The sequence below is a fragment of the Epinephelus moara genome, chromosome 7 (genome assembly GCF_006386435.1).
Source record: "Epinephelus moara isolate mb chromosome 7, YSFRI_EMoa_1.0, whole genome shotgun sequence".
Taxonomy (NCBI): Eukaryota; Metazoa; Chordata; class Actinopteri; order Perciformes; family Serranidae; genus Epinephelus; species Epinephelus moara.
In genome coordinates, this window is record NC_065512.1 from 32938246 (window position 1) to 32966030 (window position 27785).

The 27785-nt window shown below is 41.0% G+C and overlaps 1 protein-coding gene across 2 annotated transcripts in view; it reads left to right on the forward strand.

Annotated features, from left to right (window-relative positions):
• The window catches only part of tmeff2a (transmembrane protein with EGF-like and two follistatin-like domains 2a), a 154840-nt gene that overhangs the window by 117038 nt on the left and 10017 nt on the right, over window positions 1-27785 (forward strand). For both annotated transcript variants that reach the window (XM_050049849.1, XM_050049850.1), the window contains exons 5-6: window positions 10873-10969; window positions 23938-24086. In XM_050049849.1, coding sequence (XP_049905806.1) covers window positions 10873-10969; window positions 23938-24086 — 246 coding nt within the window. The remainder of the gene's footprint in view (window positions 1-10872; window positions 10970-23937; window positions 24087-27785) is intronic.

Below are 27785 nucleotides of genomic sequence, written 5' to 3' on the forward strand. Positions count from 1 at the left end.
ATTATTCTGTGGCCTGTATACAAGTCTTTTGGGACACTCAATATTATTGAGTATATGTATAAGTAGTAAATTAGTAGGTAGACATAGCTAATACTAATACAGGTTAATTCAACAGCCCTGCACCTATAGGTTATTATGTATTGATTCAACTTAATGGAAATGATGGCGGCTGTAGTTTGTTTAATTGTATTGTGTTACACTGAGAGTTGTTCTACTATTTTGTCAACGTCTTTTAGAAAGATGAGAGTAGGCTATAGCATACTGTCTACAGGGTGTTTCACTGTTCAATTGTACTTTCTAGGAGGTTTCTTTATAAGTTTATCTGCAGTGATCGACCCTGTCATGAATCATTAAAGGGATACTGATTTTCAGCCAGCTTTGAATTATAACAATATGGGTAGTATGTGTAAATTAATGCGTCATCCAGCAGATTTTTGCCCATTGCCTTGGACACAAAGACAATAGATGCAGCTGACAGAGAGACCTGCCGCTCTCTCCCTCTCTCTTTCTCAAACTCAGACCAAGTTCAGATAAGGTAAAGGTAAAACAAAGCAGTGCTGATGAAATAAAAAACCCAGATTCTGTTACTGTATTATCTATTTCTCACCTTAAATGTCTCCAGAAACATATTCCACTGTGTTTGGCTGTAATACAAGAATTTGTGAACAGAAAGTGGGTGCCTTACTTTTTCCTGCATTGTGAAAATGGCGGCTAAAAAGATCAAATGGTAAAACTCGGCACTCATTGCTGATGAAATACAAACCAAGACTCTGTCTCTGAATTGCAAATTTCTCACCTAAAACAACCCAGTCTCACCACAAAGTCATCGAAATCTGGCACTTGGGGAATGACTTCCGGCGTCAGACACAGATGAAAAAAGCTGTACTTTAACGTCAACATAGGCGGCCAGTTGTCATTATAGTTTAACGAAGGCCAGCAGCATCAAGGAGAAACACAGCGGGACAAGAACGAAAGTTAGAGTGGCGAAAGTCCAAGTTGGGTGGGATAGGTCGTGGATGGGTCCAACAAACACCAACTTTCACCCGGGACAGCAGTGTTTGTGTCCCGTGAGATTATAAAGCCAAACCCTGCTCTTTTTTCCTAAACCCAACCACGTGATTTTGTTTCCTAAAGCCACCCACTTGTATTAGTTGTTGAAGGGGGGGAAAAAAATGCCAATTTGTGATGCTGTACTCACGTAGTGTGTTTAGGGTAGTTGTAGGTTTTCCACAACTTGAAGCAAAATCAAATGTGGCAGCCCTTTTCTCTGTTTTCTCTGGTCATATAGCTCCAATTTCCAAAGTATTTGTGTCTTTCTACTCCATAGACAGCTCAGTTTTATGAAAAGACCAGCTTACTAGCAGTGAAATACTTCTTGAACTGTTTATGTCAGTTTGATTATCCTTAGGCAAGTCTCCATGTACCTGCTTACAACACAGATTTCATGCATGTTGAATGTCATATTGTGATATTGCAACACACTGCCATCACACTTGCCCATATGAACCAGACAAATCAGCAAAAAGCTCCGGGGAGCTTGAATAAATGGCTGTAAAACATTTTGAAGGGTGGCTCAGTAACAATAGCGAGCCATGTGGGGTTTACACTGAATCTGTTTCAGTGACCACACACAGCCATATATAGGATGTATCAGCCCATGTCTCGCTCCCATCTCTTCTCCTCTCCCTGGTGTGTTTGCAGCCAAGGTCGTAGTGGTCTTGCTCTGTTTTCCAGGGGTGTGTGGGCTTCATTCATCATCCGTATGATAGCCGCATGCTAGAGTGCCCTAAATCTCCTGTCTGTGTTTGGGTGTGTGTCTGTGTGTGCATGTGGGTATGTGTGTGCTCACTCAAAGAAATTGTCTCTCGTTCTCTCCGTATGCTCGCTCAAATGAATGATCTCTCTTCCCGTCTCTCTGACTAAAACTACCTTTTTGTTTCGCTGATGCAACTACACACAGAGGCACCAACACGCCATGCCTGTGTTCTTGTGCATACAGTGTTTGTTTATGTAGAAAGAGTGTGCTGTACAGTACCATAGTATATACTGAAATGTGCAGTGCAGATGCACAAGGAAGACAAAAAGGCACACAAAGAACAAGAAAGAATACAAAAGCCAAACACAAGAACATTCACCTCTCATGTCAATGTATAGTCAAGTCGAGGCACCTTTGGCAGCAGTTACAGCCTGAGGTCTATGTCAATAGGTCGATCAGCTCAGGGACGAATTGGACACTGCAATTCGTCCCCCATTCTTCTCTGCAAAAGGACCTAAGCTCTGTCAGGTTGCATGAGGACAATATGGCCTCTGGAAAACTCTAACCCAGATGTCATAGGAGGGTTTTTTTTAACAGCCATAAAGCAGCGACAGGTGAATCACCCTGGCAACAGTGTCTCGCTCTCATCTTAGCAATGAAACGCTGGAGCTTATTAAGAGGAATCTTCACCAGTGCCCTTCTAGCAGTGACATTTTTTGAGGACAGCACTTCTGCTCTTCATTCAGGGCCTTTGTGATTTTCTTCATTCATGCTTTATATCAAAATAGTACCTGTTGGGTTGCTCTATTACAGTGACTTTCCCCTGAAAGCAATTTGAAAGGAGTTGACTGATTGCAAATAAAGTCAGTGCAAAAAAAAAATAATAATACAAATGGACATGAAGGAAAGTAATAGAAAGAAGGGGAATTCCTGGACCTTTGTTAATTTGTGAGCTCACAGCTACACCTGATATCTGTACAGTCTGTACTTGGGGTAAATAAACACATTGCAAAAACACTTCAGTGGTCAAAGTTGCATGAATAATCAAAGTAATAACTCAATAAAGAACACTAACAATGGAAAACTGATTAATTAGCAATGTAGGTGCAGATGTTTCCAAGGCAACTGGAAACATCTGCACCTACATTGCTAATTAATCAGTTTTCCATTGTTAGTGTTCTTCATTGAGTCAGTCAGCTCCACTAAACTGTGCTAAATTTAGGCTCTTATGTCTATTTTCCAAGTCTTGGTGGTGCTTTTTTTGGTTTGCGTTGAATGGTGGTGGCATGTGGCTGTGTCACTCATCGGGATGTGGAGATCAACTCACCAGTCTGTTAACTCTCTTTCTGCCATATAATAGTAAGCTAGATGCAAGCTAGCCAGATCAAGGTTTTCAAATATAACATCAGTAAATATTGAGGAAAGATGAAGAACAATGAGTACCAGCTGAACTAGCATCCTGCTAGCCATCGTACAGGTGTTAGAAATAAAGAGGACAACCTCCATGCCACATAATTTTCCAGTGGGAAATCAGGAAATGCGATATCCTTTGATTCATCGACACTTGGCTAAATCCTGGATAGCGGCATTCAACCTGGCGATTCTTTTTCTAAACGCTGATCCGACAGAACAGAGGACTCTGGAGAGAGGGTGTGTGCTTTACGGTGATTAAGGACTGTATGACAGTGGTATTATGAGGTGCTGTCCCATTCCTGCTGTGGATCACGGCCACACACCATTTAGAGGCGGTGGTAGAGCGGTGTTGTGTTCCTGAGAAGCAACCATACGGCTGTCTTGTTGAGGTCAGGATGTCTGGACAATTAAATCATTCCACAACCAAAAACCATGGATTACCAGAACCATCTGGAAACATGGACATAAAGCAGTAGCTAAGACACGAGAAGACAGAAAAGAAGCAAATTACAATGCACAAGTTAAAGAAGTAGATGTTCATGTGAGTGTGAATGGTTGTCTGTCTCTATATGTCAGCCCTGTGATAGTTTGGCGACCTGTCCAGGGTGTACCCTACCTTGTGCATAATGTCAGCTGGGATAGGCTCCAGCCCTCCCTGCCATGACCCTGAATAGGATAAGCTGTTACAGATAATGGATGAATGGATGGAACAACAGCAACAGTGCTGTCAGAACAGTGTTAAGGCCTTTGCACGCTGAGTCTGTTTTTTAGGTATACGTTTGTTGTGATCGATCAACTGCAAAAAACATTATACAGAGAATCTACTTAGGGAGGCGCCAAACCCTTGCACACTGAGTCTGATGCATTTTATTGTTCTATTAGTTGTGAAAATTCACAGTATGAGACAAAATCAAAAGACACATTTCCTACCATGCTTCTCTCCACTAAAAGTACCTCTCTGGCTGTCACTCTCTCCCTGTGTCTTGTATTTGGCACCGCTGCTGCATGAAGAGGCTGAGCTGTCCTCCCTCTCTGTCTGTGTGCAGTCCTCATCCTCCTCCTTGTAATCATCATCCACCTGAATATTACTATCTGACCTGTTGAAAGTAGGCTACGTGAGTTATGAAGGGTGCTGTGCAACCTGTTCCTCTGTCTTGTTACAGATGTGTCGTACTGGCACAGTTTTTTTCTCTGATTCTTGGTCAAACAACTCTCGAAAAGCTTTTGAGGGATGAAAAGGAATGCAGAAAATCGAACTTGTTCCAAATTCTTTGTGTAAATGTGACTGATACAACATATATTTATTTTTAGACATGCAACAATTTCAGAAGAAGAAAAAAACAGACTCAGTGTACAAAGACCTTTACCTGGGAGGAAACTAGAGGGGGGGGGGGGCGCTATGCTTCTGCAACCATGCTGTCCAGTTATTATCACTAACCACTATATGAGCGCAGTACAGAGCAGCGACCATTAGCTAGCCAGCAGGACACACTCACAGGCTTTCATATTCACTCATATACACACTAAGTCAGGCTGTCATCGGATCAAGAAGCTTGGTTTGAAACAAACACAGAGGGAGCCTGACTTCATTCTCTGCTCAGGATGCCGTGACTACACTGTATCTTTACATAGAAACGAGTTGTTTGCTGCTTTATTAATGCTCGGAATGTTGCAGACAGTGACTCTAACCCAAAGTTGCTTCACACCATGATATAAAAAGTAATGTCCATTCAAGTTATTATGTCAGTTTTTAATATTTATAGTAAATTGAATACTAATTTAGTGTATTTTTTATTCTATAAGCTAATGTGCATGTACGTTCTATTTTGATAAATTCACTTTAGATAGATCATAAACTGAAGTTGTGTGCCATAACATTGCCATAGGCTGTAAAAATTACCTTGATGTTCCCCACTGGTTTGCGGACCCTAACTTTGAAGCCTTGAATTTGGCACTTTGGCCGTCGCCATCTTAGGTTTTTGGGGCCAGAAGTGATGATATTTGGGTGAAAGGCTGGTGCTGTGGCAGAGTGAGGGGTGCATCTGACTGAGAAGTGGAGGACACTATCAGCAGACAGCCTGTTACTCAAAGCAGCTGCTCCTAATTATGCATAACTTTAAGACTTACTAAAATAAACGGGTGAGTTTAAAAAACTACAGTTGTCATAAAGTTGTAAATTAACTATGGAGACCTAAACCATTATATATGTGTTTATTTCTGCTGTATCACATTTAACATGTCTATGAGGACTGACAGGCTTCTGGAGCCAGCCTCAAGCTGCCGTTCAAAGAACTGCAGTTTTTGGCACTGTCGTGTTGGCTTCATTTTTCAGCCCTGGAGGTTGCCGCTTGATCATCATTGATATTTTTTTGTGAGATTGCTGCTTCTATCCCTTTAGTGCCAGCTTTTATTTTGCTATTTACAGTAGCAGAAAAAAACCTTTCCCATTTTCTGTGGGAGAAGATAGGTGAGTAGAAATAATGAAATCTGTCACTTAAATGCAGACGTCACAGAAATTTCCTTTATGTTTTTCTAATTTGTGTGCATACATGCATTTGTGCAGTATTTACATTGTGGCCAAACTCCAGAGACAAGTAAGAGGATTAAATACACTCTTTATCTCCCAGAGGAAGCTACATAGCACCTCTGTGAATGATCCATCATCTTTTGCTCCTTGATATATCTCTTATCCTTCTTATTGTGATTTCACTCCAATCTCTTCTTACATTTTTTTTGTGCCTTTGCTCTCTCTTGTTCCTCTTCTGCTAAAGTTACACACTTACATGGAGAAAGTATGGTGTTTGTTAACGTGAACTGCTTGACACAGAAGGGAACAAAGCATAGACAGGATTCGGTGGAAATGAAGGTGAGGCTAGGACAGTAGTCACGAAGGAGGCTAGTCGACCGGTCTGGCCCTAGCGCAGATCGATACTAGGTGATGTAGGAGCTGGTGGGGGGTGAATGTGGGGGCAGTAGATGGGCTAATCATTTCAGTCATTACCCAGCCGTGTCTCCTGATTCCAGGGATTAGCAGACGCAGAAACAGGGGAGATGTTGTGTTAGTGCTACAGGAGACTCTATCAGGGATTTGAGAAGTGGAAAACACTGCCTGTCCCCAGTCGCCTTTGGTAATTGTGCCTGCAGTACCGTGTATGGGGATCTGGGGAAGAGCGTGTGCGTGTGTGTGAGAGTGTGCATACAAGATGTGTTAACTGTAGTGTTAGGAGGCAAAGGACAGAAAGAAGAGGGAAAGGAGACAATGTTGGCCTTTGCGTCGTGCATGTACGTGCACACGGGTAAGAAATACAAGCAGGCATTAGAGAATCGTGTACAGTCCCTCTCTCTCTCTCTCTGGTAGGAGCGGAGAGTCGTGGGAGAGCTTATATGCTTGCCTGCCCACAGGCCTTTATGTGGAGCTGATCATTTGACAGAGTACAAAGCAGCTAGAGAGACTGGCTAGCTCTGGTGCCCACGAGAGCCTTGTGAAAATTTCACACACCACGACATACAAGACAGGTGGAAATAGGGGAAATTACATTTACGTCAGCGGTCAAAGAGTCGCAACTGGCTAAGTCAATCAGCTGCAGTGCCCGCTTCTACGGTGCCTCACTCTGATGTGAGACAAAAAACAAGTCTGTATAATTGAACTGTCATGCACAGTTGAGCACTTGAGAACAGCACTGACAACACGCCTTGGAAGTATATGAATTAAGAAACATGGATTTGTTGCCTGCATTAGTGAGTTTAAAAGGGGAAATTTACTGATTTTACACATCAAGATCAGTTTACTAGTCACAGAGAGCAGCACTTGGGTTGTGAATAGTACTGTGAAGTGTATAATATCTCCTGTGGCTCAGGAGGAAATATTAACACCCGTGTTGACACTAAGTTTATACAGAAAGCCTGCTTTACAAACCCGAGGAATAGAGTTTGAAGGACATTGGCATTCATATTTAACGTATTTTCATCACTGCCTATCTGAGCTGGAGCTGATAAATACCCATGGCTACAGAGTCATTTAACCTGGGAGTAAATGCCAGTTGTAACCTTTGCCATTAAATAGAAAAGCCAAATGTTAGCAGATGTTAGGGTTTTTTGTAAAGATGCATGATATGGATATTTTTCAGCCATTTTTGTATTTTAAAAAGAAGTTTATGTTTAAGTTTAGTTTAGTTTTTCATACCTGAAAGTAGTGAGAAAATGTGGATGATTTAATATTCCATGGCCCTGACCTAATCTAACTGCCATCACCACTGTTAACAAGACAAAAACAACGAGAGAACTCAGAGAGCGCAGACCTCCGCCAAGCAGCTCGGATTTCCCGCCATTTTATTATTTTATCCACTTCGCTTCAGCAGATCACCACCAAAATTTTATTGTCTGTTCCTTGTCCCATTATCAACCTTTCCTGGTTCAGAACTTTTTGAGTTATTTTGCAGACAAACTGACAAACAGACCAGCGCCAGCGAAAACATAACCTCCTTGGCGGAGGTAAAAATGGTTCTAACTCTTTGAATGTTAATTTATTTTTCACTTGTAAAATACTTAAAAAAACTTGGCTTTTATTGAGCATTTTGTCAAAATGACCTGTCAACGTGTTATACACAAGTAATTAAAAAACAAAGTAAAATCAGCAGGAGACTGTTGCTGCGGGTGGTGTGAGCTCTGCGCCGCGGACAATTGTTGACAGTCCACATGCACAGTGACAGGGCTAACTGTAGCATCACAGAGCTAACATTAACTATTGATTATTAATGGGTTTCACTGATGGACCGCCCCCCCTGGTGCCGCCTCAGTTGAAAACACCGCGCTAAAGTGCCCTCTTGAGTGGCCAAAATGAGAGGATGTGCCCTATCAGCTGCCCTCTTGAATGATGAAAACAAGCAGATGTGCCCTTTTGGCTGCCCTCTTGATTAACAAAAACAAGAGGATGTGCCCTTTTGGCTGCCCTCTTGAGTGGTGAAAACGAGAGGAAGGCCCCTTTTGGCTGCCCTCTTGAGTGAACAAAACAAGACAATGCGCCCTATTGGATGAAAACAAGCGGATGTGCCCTTTTGGCTACCCTCTTGTCCCCATGTCATGCAGTAGGTGCCCTTTTTTCCTTTTCACCCCTGCCCTTCAAACATCCTGAGTCCGTCATTGATGGGTTTCACCACAGAGGTGAGCGTTTATGGTGTGAGTTTGTTGGGATCATTTAAAGACTCTGTGTTGGGGTGCCCAGTGGCTTAGTGGGTAGAGCAGGCATCCCATATACCAAAGCAGTGTCCTAGCCACAGCGGCTGTGGGCTCAGTTTCAGCCTGTGGCCCGCTGCTGCATGTCATCGCCCCCCTCTCCCCCCATCACGCCCAGACTGTCCTATCCAAAAAGCAAAAAAGAAAAACTCTCTTTAAAGGCTTGGTGTTGGATGTGAGCTGCTGTTGCTGTGTTAGCTCGTGCTAACTGCGCTGTGAGGACAGCAGCCCCGGAGACAGTCTTTCAGCACTGTGTCTAACCTGTTTAATGACAGCAGAAAGTTTGCTGATCGGGGGATCAGACCCTTGGCACAGTTGTGTTGTGTTCCTTTAAAACTGTGAAAGACATATTTGGCTCTTGGTGTTTATTGGTGGCTTGGAAACCAAATTTAAAGATGTACCGCCAGCAAAGCCATCCGGCTATAATATAAATTTCCTTTTCTTTAAGATAAAAGAACCTGGATGACAACATGTGAGTTATTTTTCAAAATTTGGAAAGCTCCCTTCAGAGCCAAAGAAGACACATACAGCTGTCGTCACAGGCTGATACGCCTTGTGGCTAGTAAACTGAGCTTCATGAGTAAAATTGGTGGAGAAATGAGCTACAAATAGAGCACAGTGGACACATTTTTTATAAATGAGTGACCCAATGTTTCCTCTTGGATCTCACTGGTAAACTGAATGTTTTCATATAAAGTTTAGTCAAACTATGATGAGGTTCATGATATCAGTAGCAGAGACAGGTGGCGGTATAAAGAGTCTCCTTACTGTCAGCTTTGCATGTACCGCCGCTGCCAGCACATACAGTATGTACCTCCACATGCCATGAAGCTATAACCCAAAATGTTTTTCACAGCTGACAGACCATTATTTTGAGATGCCTTCATTATACTCTATGCAAGAAAGATGCTTAATTATCTTTTCATCAAATAAGGAAACCTTTGGAGAAAATATGGGAATAATTTGGAAACAAGTTGTGCATTGGAACTTTGGGTGGACTAGACTCCAGAATTATGCATGAGAGTATGTGGTGAGATGGTTTTTTGCAGTAAACACTCAGACAATTTGGCGTTCGAGCTCCACTGGTGGGCTTCGTGCCAACGCAGCTTCACACCTTGTAGTCCTGCCAGTCCTGTGACCTGAAGGTAAAGCGAACCAAAGCTGTGAATACCGAATGTACATCTTGCCACCTGACTGCAAATGTTCAGCATTCAAAGGACATGCTGCCTCACCATCATGGCTTCCTTCCAACACCTGCAGCTTCTGACACAGCTTCAAAAGAAAAAAAAAACACTGAAAGCAAAGGCAGGATATTTGAAAGGAGCTTAACATCTTCAGCAAAGGAACTTTTCAATCTTGCAGGATGCATTGTGTGTTTGGACACAGGCAAAAGAGGCGAATGAAGCTGTTAGGATAATCTGACCCAACAGCCACAAAATCCAAGCTGAGAGTTATAGAGGTGGAAGTCACATGTTAACTAGATTCAACAGTGAAGGACAGCAAAGTAACATTGACTGACTTTGACCTTAAAATACAAGTCATACCCAACTTAAGCTTGGCAGCGGAAAATCAGGTTAAACCTCTCTACCAGAGTTCTTTTCAATTCATCCAGCGACACGCTGGGGATCACAAGAAATAACAAAAGTTTCAGGAGGGAAAATGAAAGTGGCAACACAAGGGAGTGATGCATGGTGGCAGCAGTGCGGGTGTCTGTGCATGCATGTATATTGGGGAGATTAAAGATATGACATGTGGAAATGATGCCAAGTTCCACCTCTTCGTCTTCTTCTCCAAAGTTGTCCTCATGGGCCCTAGTAAGTTTAAAAATAGAGCTTTTCTAATGGAGAAGAGGGCCGAGGGGAAAGAGAAGAAGAGCGAAAGCGTGCAGAGACTGGAGGAGTCCTCTGTGGTAGGAGAATGCAATTTGAGATTGGCCAGATTGCTTTTTTTTTTTTTTTTTTCCCTTATCCCCCTCGGCCGCTCATGAGGCGTGATATGCACCGGCGGGGTCCCTAAGCCGCCATAAGCCTGACGCCAGTACCCACCCCGCCGCCAAGGAGTCGTTGTACTCACAGCGCGAGAAAATCAGCACGATGAAATAAAAGAGGGACTCCAAAAAGATCAGTAGGGATATTGGGAGTGATAGATGAGAGTCAGGCGAGTAGAGTCTGGAGGGAGCAGAAGAAGGGTGGAGAAAAGGGGAAGGAGCAAAAGGATGAAGGAGATAGTTTCAATGGGATTATGGCGGGATATGGCAGAATATAAATGCACTTGAATTGTCCAAGGCTGATTTCTCACGGTCACATTGCATTGTGAGAGGTGCATTGTTACGGGCCTTTGTTACAGGTTTGTTCTCCCTCTGAATGAACCAGCTGGGTGTCAGAAAAATAAAGTCACAGACACGCTGCAAATCTGTCTTGGTTGAAACAGGCGTTTAAACATTTTCATCTGTCTCTCTCTGTCACTTTTAGGAGGAGAGGGTTCAGCAGAGGCAGGGCAGAAGGAAACGTCCACCTGTGATATTTGCCAGTTTGGGGCAGAGTGCGACGTGGACGCAGAAGATGTTTGGTGAGTTTGCACACACAAACACAACCACAAAATGCTTTTTTTTTTGTCAAAGCCATGTGACACCAGTTAACCAACAAAGCTAGTGATCTTGACACGCTTTTTTTCCATCCAAACAAAATACCATCTACATTTGTTATTTGAAACATTTTAGTGAGCTTGAACGCTAAGAATTTATATTAGAACTCTTTTTATACTGCACACATCCTGCCGCTGAACACCCACTGAGGTTTAGTGCATGGTTGACCATTTCATTTAACCTCAATTACTAGAGCAGGGCACAGAGAGAAAGGAGATTTTCGCTTATTCTGGAAATCCAATTACTATCCTTACAGGACTTGCCAATGTCAGGCCAAAAATGACTTTGACTCACACAAGGAAAACTAGTTCAGCGAAGAAATAACGTTTGTCGTGAATTTAACCATTCATTGCGGATGAGACGGATGCAGGTAATGTGTTATCGGCTCCCTGACATGCATGAGAAAGAAACAGCACTAGAAACATCCCCAGGGGTACATAACAAACATGTGTGTGCAGAGCCCAGTTACATGAAGCCTCAAGCAGGGCTGAGCAATATGTCAATATTGTATCGATATCGTGATGTGAGACTTGATATGGTCATAGATTTTGAATATCGTAATATGGTTTTAAAAGTACAATGTGTACTCTCAGTCAGAACAATAACAAAAGACAGATCAATACCATTATTGCAGTAATTTCCTCCCAATTAGGATTCCTTCGGTGTTCATTGTTCAAAAGGTTTTTACTGTGAGCCCAATTATTGCAGAGGTCTCCTCCTCTCCAAATCAAACGGACCAGGTAATTAAAACTGGTTTAAACACTGAATAAATCAGTTTCATGTTAAGAATTAGTGTTTCTTCGACGCTGTTTGGCTCATCGCAGATGGGCCACTAGCCCAGCTCCTGCTGTGTGCTCACCTTTTTGATCTGATTACTCAAGATCCAAATGTTCAGGAGGTTTTTACTGTGAGCTGAATTATCGACAAATATATCCTTGCTAAAACAAACAGAACCTGTGATTTAAACCTGTAAAACACTGAATGAAGCAGTTTCATGTTAAAATCAGTGTTTCTCTGATGCTGTGTGGCATGGCAGGGGCTTGAGCCTAGCTGCCACTAACGTTTGCTCACCTTTTTCTCTGATAACTTAAAATCCAGACATCCAATGATTAAAATCCTCTGTCCACTTAAAACATTTAGTTAAAAACAACCAAAAGCTAAAACATTTAGTGAAAACATGTGGCTTAAAACTGGATAAAAAGTAAATGTATGATAGCTTCTAGCAGACCATGCAAAGGGGATATGACACCACCGCAGACTGTTTTCATGCACTGTTTGTACGTATACCTACGAAAAGTAATGCATCACAATTCTTATATAAGCCACGTAATCATGAGCCAGTTATTTATGTATAACCCACATAATCAGGAAGGCTGAGATCATGTGACCAATGATGAGAGTAAAGAAGGAAGTAGTCTGAAGTGCAAAAGTCTGTGTAAGAAGTCAGGTTGAAGTGATGGATTGGTCAAACAAACACAGGACTTTTCCCCAGGAGACTGGTGTTTGGAAACCAAGAGAACTTTGAGCCATTTAAAGGTACTTTTTTGAAACCTAATCTAAAAAACTTTACGTTAGATACATAATTTTACATTAAATGTGTAACTTTAGATATCATACAAACCATTGAATGAGGAAATGTTGGCCACTGACAGCTGATGGCAACAAAATGACACGCACCATGTCCTTGATTAAAATTACAAATTTCTCTGGGTTTCTCTGATCATTGTTGGAAATGTTTGGGATAATATAAGTACGCTCAAACTCAATCTATAATTTATATACAATAATATTTGTATATTTACATGATCTACTCATTTCTACTACTCATTAAATTTTATCTTAACTGGCTGCATTACAATAAAGTGAGGTTACTAGGCTATTCTAGATGTTCGATTATTTGCCTTTACCCACTTAGTCACCATATCCACTTTACTGATGATTATTTCAAACCTGTCATTTTGTAAATATTTTTTGAAAGCACCAATTGTCAACCCAATGTTGTTGCAATAGTATTGTGATATTTAAGTTTCTCCATATTGCCCTACCCCAGACTCAACTGTTGGACTCGTTCCAACACCAGGCAGTAGCATCAGGGTTTTTGCTCTCTACAGCATGAGTGAAGCTTAAATGAACCAACATTACTGATTTGGTGTGGAACAAGGATCAGCTGGTATCAGCAAAAGGAAGGCAGTGCTTATAAGAAATCCCAGGCGTACCGCTGGAAATTAGAAGTGCCCTGAGAGTATGACTCTATCAAACTGCCTGATGTAATGGAAAGATAATGTACCCTGGTGTGCAATAACCGTAATGCCGACGAATGGTTTCATGATGCATTCTGAGCCTTGTTGCAAATACCAAACAGCTGGAGTCCACTCCTCCTGATGCCACCCACTTTCACAAATGCACCTTAATATTCTACTAAAACGCACAAATGGATTTATTGGCAATTTCTTAATCCCCAGAGGTAGAATTCATAAGGTCACAACAGCACAAGGCACTGCAGATGATGTGTGCACACAAAACTGAAAACATAAAAGAAAATGGAGCCTCAAGCATGTGCAGCACAACTTGAACAAAGGCAGTTACACAATGTATATCATGGGACATTTGCCCCCACAGTCAGAAGACGATAGATAAGACGAGAGGCAGCCTACCTCAATAATGTAGCTCGTTAAAAAAGCAGTTGACACCGACAGACATATGAATATTTCAGAGTCCTTTCTTATAAAATGGAAACTACGAGTACTCTTTAATCTTTCAAAAGCCCCAAGGTGTTTTGACAAGAATGTTTCTGGCGAATAATCAGACAGGTGATTGCAACCCAACAGCAGGTAATTTTCATCAAACAGCAGCCAACCACTGCAGTAGCGCAGGATCATTTTGATTAAAATGACAGGTTATTCCAATCAGGCGGCAGCTGATTTTAATCAAACAAACTGTCAGTTAATCAAACAATGAGTGGAGAGAGATGACTGTAATCAAAAGCCAGGTGACGGCAAAGTGATGTGTTTATTATAATGCATTTTTCTTATTTTCATACAAACAATACAAAGTGATAAGTGAATGCTGCTTTGTAAATTGAAAGCCACTGTATCAAGTGTTCTAAGGTATGTGGGACTGAAAGTAGCCTGATTATAAGATTGAAGGGCCGTTTTGTTTTTCACTTCATTAGTCAAGTCAGAAGTTTATTCATGTTTGTCATGTTCTCTTTGGGAGCTTTTTTTTTTTTTCATTTCGCCCTGACCAATCAGAAGATTTATTATCCCTGTCAATGTTATTTCCAGCAGACATAGAAGCTGCAGTGAAGGCTGCCAAGAGCATTTAACTTAAAGCTGTAGATGGTAACTTTTATAATAAAGAAAACTTTTGTCATATTTGGTGTACATGAGACATAATCTGTTAAAAAATCATGTTCCCCTGCCTCCTTCCTCCTCCTCTGGCCGCCATGCTGGAAAAAGTCAACCGCAGTACCAAGCTCCACCCGCTGGCCAGACCAGCTAAACAGTAAAATGTTTCTGAAAACATTTGAGGCAATGCAGTAACATACATCAGCAACTCAATTTGTATTTGACCAGCACTGCCTTGACATGATGACAGCTGTATTAGAGACTTCTCAGCTCTCAGTGTTTGTTTTCTTTAAGCTGCAGTAGATTCTAGCAAATGCTCTTAGCAGCAGCAGGAGAGGGAGGAACATGATTTTTTTTTCACAGACTATCTGTTTCATGTTCTGCTGTGTGGATATAGACAGTTTCAGCAAATATGACATTAAATTATTTTTATAAAAGTTAAACTGTAGCTCTAACTTTTATCATGTTGATTCAAGGAATATTGTCTTCACATCTTCACTGTCTTATGCGCGGGCCATACTGCCTGCGTGAGCAGTGCATCAAGGAACTGCTTTTTCTTTCCAGCACCCATGTGAACAGGTTAGAACAGCCACACAGCGCTCCTCAGGTGTGACTCGGCTGCTGCTCAGCTGCAGAATATCCAGAGAATTGGAGCTTTGCCTATTTTTTCTGTACAATGCGTACAGTTTCAGTGAAAATAAGCAGTGAAAATGATTTTCTGATATATGTCATATTGACATGATACACCCTTTCACTGCAGTTTCAATGTCATTATCTGTCACAGACATGAAAAAATATAAATATTTCTTTTTAACTCAGTCTTTCCTAATTCAGTTTCAAAATAAAAGCCCTCTGACGACATTTCTGTCGACAGGATCCCTTTAATTATTAACAAGAGGCTTTTAATTGTGAAATATTTGCAGGACCATGTCATTGACAATGCATGGCTCCATAAATGAGTCCCAACTTTTAAATGTGGAAATACAGTAGTTATGCAGCAGCATTGCAGCAGCAACACTGTCTTTGTGAAAACTGTACACGTGCAAGCCACAGCAGTTCAGCCATCATGCGCTGCTCATGCAGACAGGGTGGCTCAGGTATTAGAATTAGATGAGAGGATTGATACCATTCTCCTCTATGAAAGTAGTATTGATCTTTTCATCTAACTCATGGCAAGAAAGTGAATAGATGTATTTCCCAGAGTTTCAAACTATTCCTTCAACAGTTGTCGACTCTATTGGGATAAGACAATATGGTCACTGAGTCAGATCAGGCAATCATTAAGTCATAAATTCTTGCTGTAACTTGGCCAACAGGCATGGCCACACAATAGATCCTGACCAATCATAAGTTGCTGTCTTGTATGACTTGCATGACATTGTGCACAGGCGATCGGTGAGGTGCTGAAGACTGTTCCACATTACAGCACCAACAATATCATTCCTTCTTTGCTCTAGAGTGCCCTGTGCTTCTATGGGTCAACATCATGAAAGACGTCGAAGAAGTCGTTAGCTTGGCAAGAAAAAGCAAAAAAATTCTGACATGCTATTCGTATCGTTTGTTGTGTTCCACTAATAAAACAAGCAGTTGCAATGCCCAGTGCTCATTTTTGTTCCTGTCGCCCTATGTCTGTGGGAGTGGACCATTACTGGGATAATGAGCTCTGAACCTGGCACAAGTCAACTTGCAACAACCTGTTACTATTTTTTACCATTATTCTGGCTTTAGCACAGGAAGACGACCTCCACATTCCTTATCTCACGTAAAAGTTCTGATTGGCTGATTGAGCACAACATTAGCCTCTTAGAATTGCTGAAAAATGACTGCAGCAATTCAGTCAGCAATTCACTCTGGAACTAGGCTAAACTCAAAGGACCATTAAAGCCACTATGCAATGAACGCATTACTTTCTTAAACGTAAACAAATGTCAAGACACTTGTAACTGCTTGTGGCATCAACAACTGTTGCCTTCAGGGAAATAAACCACCAGTGTGCTCTTCAGTGCAATCATGACAGGACACTTTGATATTTATATTTTATTTCTTATACCTGATCATTATGTTCTTACATTTTGACAGCATAAAAGAATTCATGACAATTATAATGAAGGGTTTTTGTCATAATGTGCTCAGAAATTATGCTTTCACTGAGCAGTCTGGTCAGGAGGAAATCAACATCCCTTTGATTGTATATGCCATCATTTATGACTCACCATCTGAATTCAAATAAAGGGAAGAGAAAAATGTGGTGTGACTGAAATAAGGTGGTTAAACCTATTTTGGCTGAACTATACTGCATTTGACCCTGCTGTGGCATAAAGACTCACTATCCTTACACCATCCTGCTGTAGCTCTGTACTCTGGAGGCTAGCAGCAGGCAAAAAAGACCAATTTAGCCCTCAAGGATCAATAGAGAGATGTGAAAACCCATTTAGATCCATTTGTGGTGTAAAACTGTAATTACCCACAAAAACCCATGCTTTCAAACTCATCAATAGCACCCATCAGTGTTGATAGAATTAAGGTAGAGGAGGAGCAAATAGTGAGTTAGCCATAGAGAGGGGCTGGAGGGACACTTTCTGTGTGAGCACTGCGTTTAGACCTCTTGAGAAAGGAGCGAGGGGCTTTTCATAGCCGGCACACGTATCCTTAATAAAGCCCAACTCTACGGAGAGCAAGAGGATAAGACATGAACAAGCCCCTCCCACTTCACAGGAACAAGACACCCAGAATGAATTTGTGGTCGTTTTCTTTTCTTTGATTTTATTTTACTTTTACTTTTTTGTCTTCTTTTTTTTTTTTTTTGTCATTATACATCTCTTTGAAGTCAATTTGTGTTTTCTTTGTGGAGGTTTTGCATCTCCTTGTAGATGACTTTGTGACTTTTTCTAGTCATTCTTATCTCTTTGTAGTCTTTTTTGTTGTCTCTTTGAGGTCCTTTTGCATCTCTCTTGGTTCTTTTGTATCTCTTCATAGTTGGATTGTGACTCTCAGTAGACTTTTTGCATCTCTTTGCAGTCGTTTTGTGAGTCTTTGTCGTCTTTTTGCATCTCTTTGTAGTGATGTTGTGAGTCTTTGTAGTCTTTTCACGTCTCTGCAGTTGTTTTGAGTCTTTATAGTCTTTTTGCATCTCTGCAGTTTTATGAGTCTTTGTAGTCTTTTCACATCTCTTTGCAGTTGTGTGAGTCTTTGTAGTCTTTTTGCATCTCTTTGCAGTGATGTTGTGACTCTTTGTAGTCTTTTCACGTCTCTGCAGTTGTTTCGTGAGTTTTTATAGTCTTTTTGCATCTCTTTGCAGTTTTGAGTCTTTGTAGTCTTTTTGCATCTCTTTGCAGTTTTGTGAGTCTTTGTAGTCTTTTTGCAACTCTTTGCAGTCATGTGAGTCTTTGTAGTCTTTTCACATCTCTTTGCAGTTTTGTGAGTCTTTGTAGTCTTTTTGCATCTCTTTGCAGTCCCTTTCAGTTATCAATTTGTGATAACTGAACCTCACAATATTTAGTGCCATGCCATAAAGCAGTACAATAATATTTCTCTGTGTGTGTGTGTGTGTGTGTGTGTGTGTGAGGTGTGTATTCTTAAGGCCTTCTCTGCCTCTAATCATTTGTATACATATTGTATGTACATACAGTATCGTCTCCCTCCCTTTTTCTTTTTATCTCAACATTGCCGATTTGTTCTCTCTCTGCTCTCTCCTCCCTGTCCGCCTGTTTGCTTCTCTCACTCATTTCTTCAAAGGATTACAGTGAAATTTGAGGCTAAGGATTATGAAAATCAGTGCTATGTTCAGTTGGTTTGCTAAGGTTTGCTTCTTAGGATTTGTACACAACATGAGGCAGTCAGTGGATCTGTTGGCCTCAGCTGCTGTGTGTGTATGTTACAGAGTGTGTGTGTGTGCGTGAGTGTTTACATGTGTGCAAAGTGGCCTTTTCAGTTGGGAGCCAGCAGACAGTCTGGGGGCGGGTGGGGGCTTTGATGGGAGGGAAATAATCGTAGGGAACTAATCAATACGACACATCCTGCTAAGAAAGTATCCTCACGCACACGTCACACATTCTGATATGTACAGTACACACATTCACACGCCTCTCAAGCCCTTTGTGCCTCTCAGCAGAATGTGTGAAGAAATGGTTTGGTGTGTGTGAGAGAAAATGGGGGAAAAATAAGGTTCGTCACAAAGCATTTGCTGTCAGGTGCATGTGTATGACTGTTTGTGCACGCCTGTCTGCGGGTGTTCAGGTGTGTGTGCGAGTAGCATTAGGATGTGTTGACGCACTGCAGTCTAGTGGTATAGTGCCTATTGTGGAGAAAGTGAGAGGCCTCATTAAAAATGTATGAAGCCTAGACATCAGCCACCGACCAACAGCGGCCTCTCGGGATGGCCGAGACTCTGAAAGCTCTTCTACAATGGGAGGTTGTGGGGGGGGGTAATGTGCATGTATACATGTGCATGTGTGCAGTGTTAAGCCTATACTCCCTATGTGTGGAAATTTCCTATTAGCTCAAAAGCTCTTAGGATTTTTGCTTAGAATCTTAGTTCCTCACAATTCTTCCTGCTGCCTCCTTTCATGCTAAAACTATTCTCATTTAGATACTTTTACGATAACGCAGACACTTTAATTGTCAGGCTAATCTTGTCTTGAGGGTGACTATTGCAAAATTAGAGTGTGTTTTATAATCTTTAAAGGTTAACTCAAAATACAAAAAAAAACCCTCACTTGCCTCTCATGGTATTTAGCTCTGCAGATAATTTGGGCTTTAACTGTGAGGTATATGCATCCACCTTGTTACAATGGAAGCAGGGGTGTTTATATCTGTGTCAGAGGATTTAACACAAGTGTAGATACAGTGTCTATGAGCCAATAAAAAATAATAGCAGGTAATAATAGGGCTGTGTGATATGGCCAAAATCCTCTATAATAGTATGGATAATTTTATATCATGGTAAAATATATATATATCACAATATAGGAATTGTGCTGTGAATTCAATTAAGAAATGGTTTAAAATAATCGTACTATACTTCATCACATTCATTTTCTTGTTTTATTTAGAATACCCATAGAAATCAAAAACAACTGCCTCACTTGGACAACACTTTAGTTAAAGACATAATCGAAGAACTAAAATTCTTTCAAATTTTTTCAGCTTTAAGGTTCCTGAGAACGAAAATATCAAGTGTTGCATGTTTCTGTATTTACAACTTAATTTTCTCCTTCCCTCTAAATCACACCTCCTTGCCATGCAGCTGGATTTGTGAGAGTCATAAGACCATAACATAATCACACGAGAATCCAGCCCTGATTTGCTACATAGCCCGCCCTGAAAAGCTCCCGCAGTAATAATGGTATTGTCAAATCTCTACTGGTGGACACATTTCTCCCGTTGCACAGTGTATCATCAAACCCTAGTAGGTACATTTGTAGTCTGACTCATAGGATGTAGTCTGTTTGTATAAGTCTGTCCTTGGCCACCTATTTCAGATGGAATTCCTTTCCCCTTCTGCTATGTGCGTGTTGCTAAGAAGGGCACTGTCGCTGCATCCTGAGCTTACCACTACCCAAGATGATTGTGATTGGAATAAAGAAATCCAACTACCCAGAATGTTTTCTTTCCCTTGCAGTGCAAAATCACAGCGCTAAAATGAAATGAGGACATAGGTCTTGTTATTTGTAACAATATAATACGCTGAATCCCAAGCCAATTCAGTAGAGTACTATTTAGCCACGATTGGACAAGATTTTATATTTTTACTTTCTCAAAAACTCTATGTAGTTTTAACTATCTGTAATTAAAACCATTATTTTCTTAATTTTCATATCTGAAATGCCCCAGAAAATGATGTCTGCTGCCACCAACAACAGTAAACATGGGGAGTGACACACTGGAAACTTGGCTCCTTTTGCTAAAATACTGCCAAATGGGTATTGTTTACCTCTATCCAGGACAGTATCCTAAATTTAGCATTTTTAACAATGCTATTTGGGTGCACATCCATGTGAATAAAATCTGACATCAACCAAAACAAGTCTGGGGCCAGTGTACTTTTAAAGCGGCATTAGCTGCTTTCAGCATGCACATTGCTTCTTGAATGTGCTGCAAGATGTATATTGCCACTGTTTCATTTTATGATACCTCTGTGTGTTTTGCATACAGAAAATTTGTGCATTTTCAGCATTTGTGAATACATAGCCAGCTCACGAGAGAGGTGACAGACACATACACATCAGAGGCAGAGGAGCACAGATTGAGAGAGCATTGAAAACTTTTTTTTTTTTTTTTTTGTATCAATTTTTGCCAAGTAGCGTGAAGAGCTTGTGTTGGATCTGTAGTTGTGTATCAATGTAGCCATATCTCTGATTGACATTTTTACACCTTTAATTGGAAGCGAATGGAAATGTATTTGCAGTAGAATATTCCACTAAAAAACAGAAAGTGTCCTCACTTCTCTGGATAATACACAGAACATGCTGTCAACAGTTATTTTCGGGACTATTTCTCCGTTTCCATAGAAAACTGTTGACAGCAAGGTCTTGAGGCAGATGTCTCAAAACCTCTGCAAATAAAACCCAAACTCTGCATGGCAAGAAATTGTAAGGATAAGGCAGGAGTTTGTTTGGGGTTTTTTTGCAATTTGGGTGAATTGACCCTTTAATCAGTGTGTTGCAGTCTCATTGTGTAACCCTCTGCAGCAGCAGGTCATTCAGAGCTACATCGGCTCACCTTCGGTGTCATGTGGGATTTTGGATGCAACGGTGTCTTCTCTGAGGCATAACGAAGCCTTTCTTCACATCACTCTTACTTTGCTGATCCATCATTACAACAGTAGCTGAGCACTGCCACGCTTTGCTGCACGGCGTTTCAATCAACATCAATGTCAGCAGTACGAATCATTGTGGCTGATTGAGAAGGTGTCTGCGTGTGTGTGTGTGTGTGTGGGCACACGGTTATGTGTTGGCGGGTGCCCACGTGGGCGCGTATGCAAATGCAGCTGTAAGACAGCTGAATGCCTGTGCTTTAGTGAGAGCTTGGTACCAGGGGAAAATGAAAAGACCGGGAGAATAATGACAGATTTATAATTACAGAATCTAACGTTCAGCGCTACTCAGCAGCAACTGTCTAGGGAAGGCAATCTGGGTGTAATTTCTGCTGATCAGGCCCGCCACACACTTAAGGGTCACATCACACATGTGCCAAAGCACCCCCACACACACAAACGTACACGCACACGCACGCAGGTGTATGTGCTGACTCTCGCTCCCTATAATTTGTGCAGATGTCGCACATGCAGAGGAACCCACGCAGACTCACGCACACAAACACAGAATGCCTCGCACTTAAATTTCACCGAAAATTGTGGTGCGACAGCAAATTGCCCGGTTAATTTGCGAAAGCTAAAAGCATCAAGTAAGCACCCAAGTCACTGAGAAATGAATGCATTACAGTCTGTCACAAAAACACACCAGAAACATCAGCTTCATGGGAGGAAGTAACTGATTCAATATATTGCAGAGAAGGAAAAAGCATATGGGTGCAAACAGCTATATGCCAAAGACAAAAACTAACATACTTACACACAATTTAACTTTTCTTCAGTTATGTAGAAAAGCTTTTCTGAACTTTGAAGCTAGACAACTTGCACTTAAAGTAATCATCAGTTGTAAGCAGAAAATACATTTATTTTGAAAGATTAGGAAATCTGTGATTATGACTTGTGCAACCAAATCACCAGAGTAAATTTTGGAAGTGTACATTTCTGCAAACCAGGAGGATGTTACATTTTCAGGTTACTATGTAGTGGAGATGTTGAAACTTAACGTTTCAACAATGCAGTGGTTAATGCATGGGTAGGTCTGGGCACAAAAACGACTCAGTAATGGTAAGGAAAATATTGTGCTTTGGCTTCAAATACCTGGTCCTGGGGGCACAGTCCCAGCTGAAAAAGTAGTGATGTTTCAGCAAGACGGAGAAAAAAAACACTTTTCATTTCACTATCCCCGCCAGTGTGTTCTTAACAAATCACCCATGATTGGTGCCTTAAGAGCTGATGGAAACACGGGTCACTACCAAATACCCATGTGTGAAGCCTAAAAAGCAGATAACACACTGACAGGTTGCTACAGAACACCCATGTTTAGAGCCTAAAAAAACGATGGATTTACAATGACGGGTCGCTATAAAAAACAGCCATGTTTGGGGCCTAAATGCCAATGGAAACACATCAACAGGTCACTACAAAACACCTATATTTAGAGCCCAAATAGCCAATGGAAACACATCAACATGTTGCTACAAAAAAAAAAATTTTTGGAGCCTTAAAAGCAGATAAAAGCAGATGGAAACAGACAGACCACTAAAAAACACCCCAACGGGTGGCTACAAAAAACCCCCGTTTGGAGCCTAAAAACTCGATAAAATCACTCAAAGAGTTAGCTTCAAAACCCACATTTGGAGCCCTGAAAATTTGATGGCAAAACAGCTATTATTTGCTAATCCGCAACCAGTCTAGAACAGAAGTCTGCAGTTTCGTGCAGCTTGGCATCTGTCTCACTTACAGTAGCCTAAGTGACACACCATCCACCATTCCCTCCACCTCCTGATGATATAGTTAGCTCACTTTAGAAACATTGATATGGTACTTATGAAACATGTCAAATGTAGCATCTTCATAATTTGCAGCAACATACAATGCCACCATTTTCTTCTGGCAACTGGGCTGACTTGCTTGTGGATATAAAAGAGAATTTCCATTTCAAGGCAATGTAGGCCACAATTAAAGATCAGCTGTGACAATAATACACCAAATATGTCTTGGCCTCGGAGCCAATGCTCTGCAGTCATCCTCATCTCCATCAAGATCATTTTTCGAATTTCTCAGCTGAGTAGGTTTTGTTGAAGGACATTAAAAAGACACGTTGTTATACCAGAAGCAAGCTGTTCCACAATCTTCAGTGACTTTTTTTTTTTTACCAAGCTGTCTCAGTCTGCACTATGATAGTATTAGCTTATACATTATTATTTTCCATTTAGGCTGTTTTCAATGTTATCTAAAATAAATTACAATCTGAAAGCTTTAGAATGGTTTTTCTCTTTGTGTATGTGTGCTACAATTTTCTCTGCAACACAAAAATGTACAGCTCTGTTATCTACAATTCTTTCATTATTAATTGCTTCCTACCATTATAAGAATACATCATTTGTCAATCAAGGCCTCTGTGCAGCCTGTCTCTTTTTGCAAAGTTAAATCCATTTGCCATTGTGTCAGATTGAATGTGCCAAAACCCAGTTTGAACAGGATTACTATGCATGGTCCAACGTCCTGACAGAGTGCAAGCTGTACTGTTTTTTTTTTTCCTGTTTCATTTTTAATCCCTGAGCAAATTTCAGTCTGTGTCCCTCGCAGTCAAACACACAAACACAAGTCTCTCAGAATAAAGATGCTCTCATTTTCATTAATACCTCAGATCTTGTTTGTTTTAGATGTCGACATAGATATTAAATAAAATGCCAGGGCGTATATGACTCTAATACGATTCCTTGCTCTGCAGGTGTGTTTGCAACATCGACTGTTCCCACATCAGCTTCAACCCGGTGTGTGCCTCAGATGGTCGCTCCTATGACAACCCCTGCCAGGTGAAGGAGGCTTCCTGTCAGAAGCAGGAACGCATCGAGGTCAAGTACCTGGGCCACTGCCAAGGTCAGAGCCACAAACACACACAGGCGCACATACATTCACTCCAAAAGACACGACGACACCTCCTCACACACAGCGGAAGCCGTCAATCTGACTGCCTGGGCAGGTGTTCACTTCAGGTTGAAGTGAGGCCGTGGAGGCAAATGAGGCAGCATGCAGGGCTAAATGCAGACAGCGTGATTCTGTATCTCCCTCCAGCTGCAGCTTCAACCACATTTCAGTATTACAGATATTTTCACTCAATCATATTTTGGAATAGTGCACAGAGATAATCCTCAAATCCCACATAGCCTTCTCTGCTATGTATATTGATAATTTTACAGAATGGTAATCCCCCCATTTTTAGTGTAGTATCTTTTATTTGGGTGCAGTATTTGTTTGCAACGGTTCCAGGGATAAAGTTATTTTATTAATCTCTGTGGTTAAATCCCTAAACTGAGTCATATTGCTAATCCATGTGGGAGAAGACAAAGGCACACAAGAATTATGCTTTTGAATATTTTATGTTTTTTATTTTATTTGTGGTATGATCTATCAACATCTTAATTTCTCCTTGTTTTGACTCATTTTGCTTTAAGCAACTACAATATCTGTCTGAAATTGCCATCAAGTGCAAAAAGAGGCACACAGTAATCCAGGGAGGTGTTCACATCTCAATTGTTAGTGGCTTTTATTGTGTAGGGGCACATTTGCAAGCATTTGATTGGCTCTCCATCCACCCGGGACCAACAGGACAATTGATCGAGATGTGAGAAGCAAGATGTAGGCTTTGAGAAGTAATGGGGAGTAAAGCAATCAGGGCTAACCAGCTCTGGAACACAAATAGAAATCTGTATTCCCCCACGTTACACCCTTTGGGTCGGACCACCCTGATCGATTTGATCACGGCCCCACAAGTTCTGTTTCAATCAGGGAAAGTAGAGAGAGAAATAAATGTCAAGAAACTGAGGGATTTAGACCTGTGGAAAAGTAAACCTCATGCTAGTGGCACCTTGATATTTAGATTGCTGGTTTGTACAATTTCCCCATGTGTTACTAGGGATAGGAACTGATGAGATTTTATTGATACCAATGCCATTGTTGATTGTGCTTATTGGTCTGATTCTTGATTGATTCCCTTATTGATTTATGATCAATAAAGGCAACCCAATGACTGTAAATAAAGGCGGACAACACTTCTCCACTTCCTCAAACTGTACAAAAATAAAGCCAAAGTATCCCACATATGGTGGCTGCCTTCTTGCGCTGGTAACGCCATTTGGACCCAGACTCTGCACAGTAGCGATATCGAACTCCTGCACTCGGACCAATCATGAGTATCGCCATTTGTCGTGTGCACACTAATTGACACACACAGCTGTCAGACATGACGTCAAACACCTCCTTTTTATAACACCAAATAGCTTGTTTGCAGATTACATCACAAAGTCGCGCGCTTTTCAAGTGGAGGGCAGGAAGTGGAGGGCTGGTCAGGAATCTGCTTGGGAATCTGTGAAGCCAAGGACCATGCCGATGTTTTGCTCGGTCTCTGTTTGTTCCAACCAATCGAACAGGGAAAAAAACAAGAACTACTTTCACATCCCCAAAGTGGTGAACCACAAAGGGGATGATTTAAGAAAACTGACGAAGAAACGCAGCCAGGTGTGGATAATAAACCTCTGTCTTAAGTCCTGTGGGGACATAGAGACACACAGGTTGATTGGATAAGCTAGTATTTGATACAACATGAACATTATAGCAATCATTATTTTGTCAGAGCTAAAGTGTTGTGTAAAACATGCCTTTGGTTGGGGTATTTATTTTATGACTTATCCAGCCATACAGTTACAGTGTGCTGTAGCAACCTCTCCATCTTCTTTAGCTACAACCCACATTTTTAATGGTGTTTCTCCAGATGACCTACAAAATTGTAGCTACAGTTAACAACTAGCTAGCTGGCAACATAAATGTGACGACACCGAGGGCGTAACGTTACATCAGGCGTGCAAACTCATCAGGGCATGAATGTTAATGGTAGCTAGCTAGTTAGCTAGCCAAGTAACATTAGCTGCCTGACGTGAATCCAAGCTAGCTAAGTTACATGTTGGATTCGGAATATCAGCAGCCTTTTAAAACACATTTAATGTTACTCACCCGGGCAAAAACAAGTCAACATTTATTTAATGCTTCTTTGGTACTGAGATCATTGACCCAGCCACATACGAAGTAGTTGAAAGCCTCCAGACTCTTGTATGTTTTCATCTGGCTAGCCGTGTAGTAGGAGGTCTAAAGGATGAGGAAGTTGGTGATGTCTATCACCTCGACAGTGGGCAAATCCGATATGTATCCAATATGTTCCTTGATTTTGTCACTATACCTGCTGCGTGCAGTGTCCTCCATCTCCAATCGCTCTGCATATAGCATTTTACTTCCTGCCCTCCACTTGAAATTCATGCGTCATAAAAGTCACGTGATTGCAAACAAGCTATAAGCCTACCTAATTAAAACCAAACTTATCAGAAAAATGAACACTTGAACACATCAGCATGATAATAACTACCTAAAATGACAGAGTCTTTGGACTTTAATGTTTTGGTTTGGCCCATATGTCCCATTCACTAACATGGAGAGGGTGGGGTTTGTGACCTATAGCAGCCAGTGATTCTTTTTTTTTGTTTGTTTGTTTGTTTACTTGTTAGGAGCTGTCATACCATTCATCTTTATCATACACTCTATGGTCTAAAGTATACAGTAGCCTACAATATAGCAACTGTCTGTCTGTCATCATGACAGAATATTTGTACAGCATTCGTTTTCAATTAGGTTTTCTTAGTTGAAGAAACAATCTGCTAAGCTTGCTAATGTTATTATAACAGGATATTTACCCTCAGTAATGATCATACTGCTCAGTTGGAAGGCAGTGGCAATCGTGTGTAGAGTGTCATATACATTATATACATTACATGGCATTAGTGGAATTTAAGCCCATGCTGCGCAGAAAGATGTTTCAGCATATTGCTGGTGTTTCCACCCTTAATCTGAAATAATCATTTTACAGACATTACAGCAGCACTGTTGTCATCTTTTCCCTGAAATGAAGCCACACTTAAGATAGTTTCCTTCTCTCTATCATGACCACTCCTTGTTGCAAGTTTCCAGCAGCGTAGACCCATGAGTTTAACGGCGTTGTTTTGCATTGCACAACTTGTCAGAAAAATGTGCTAGCACTGATAAAAGGAATTGGATTCCCGTGGATGTGACAATTTGAAACTGATTCTCAACTGGATATGGTTCTTGATTCACTAATTTTTTGTAAACAGTTTTATATGTCATTTTATTTCTTTTTCTGTAAGTAGTCCTGCTTTCTCCTGTAGCTCATAGTAATCCAGAAGAATAAAAAGGCCCTGATAAGCCTAGCTTTTTTTTTTTGTTTATGTAATTGCAGCACCAGATGCTCATAAAATGAAGTGTTGTATCATTAGGACCTCAAGTTGTCATCAATGTGTGGAAGCTTGAAAAAATTAGAGGAGGAAAGGAAAAAGAAGGAGGCATTTTTTTGCTGTAGTCTTGTAGAGACTTGTGGAGTTTCCTTTCGAACAGTCTGAATTAATTTAGTGTTATATTTGATTTTTCTTTGAGTGGATGTCATACATTCAGGACTCTAGGTTCTGATTTTACGGAAACGCTGCTTTGTTTCTTGACTTTTATTTTTCCTCTGTGGTT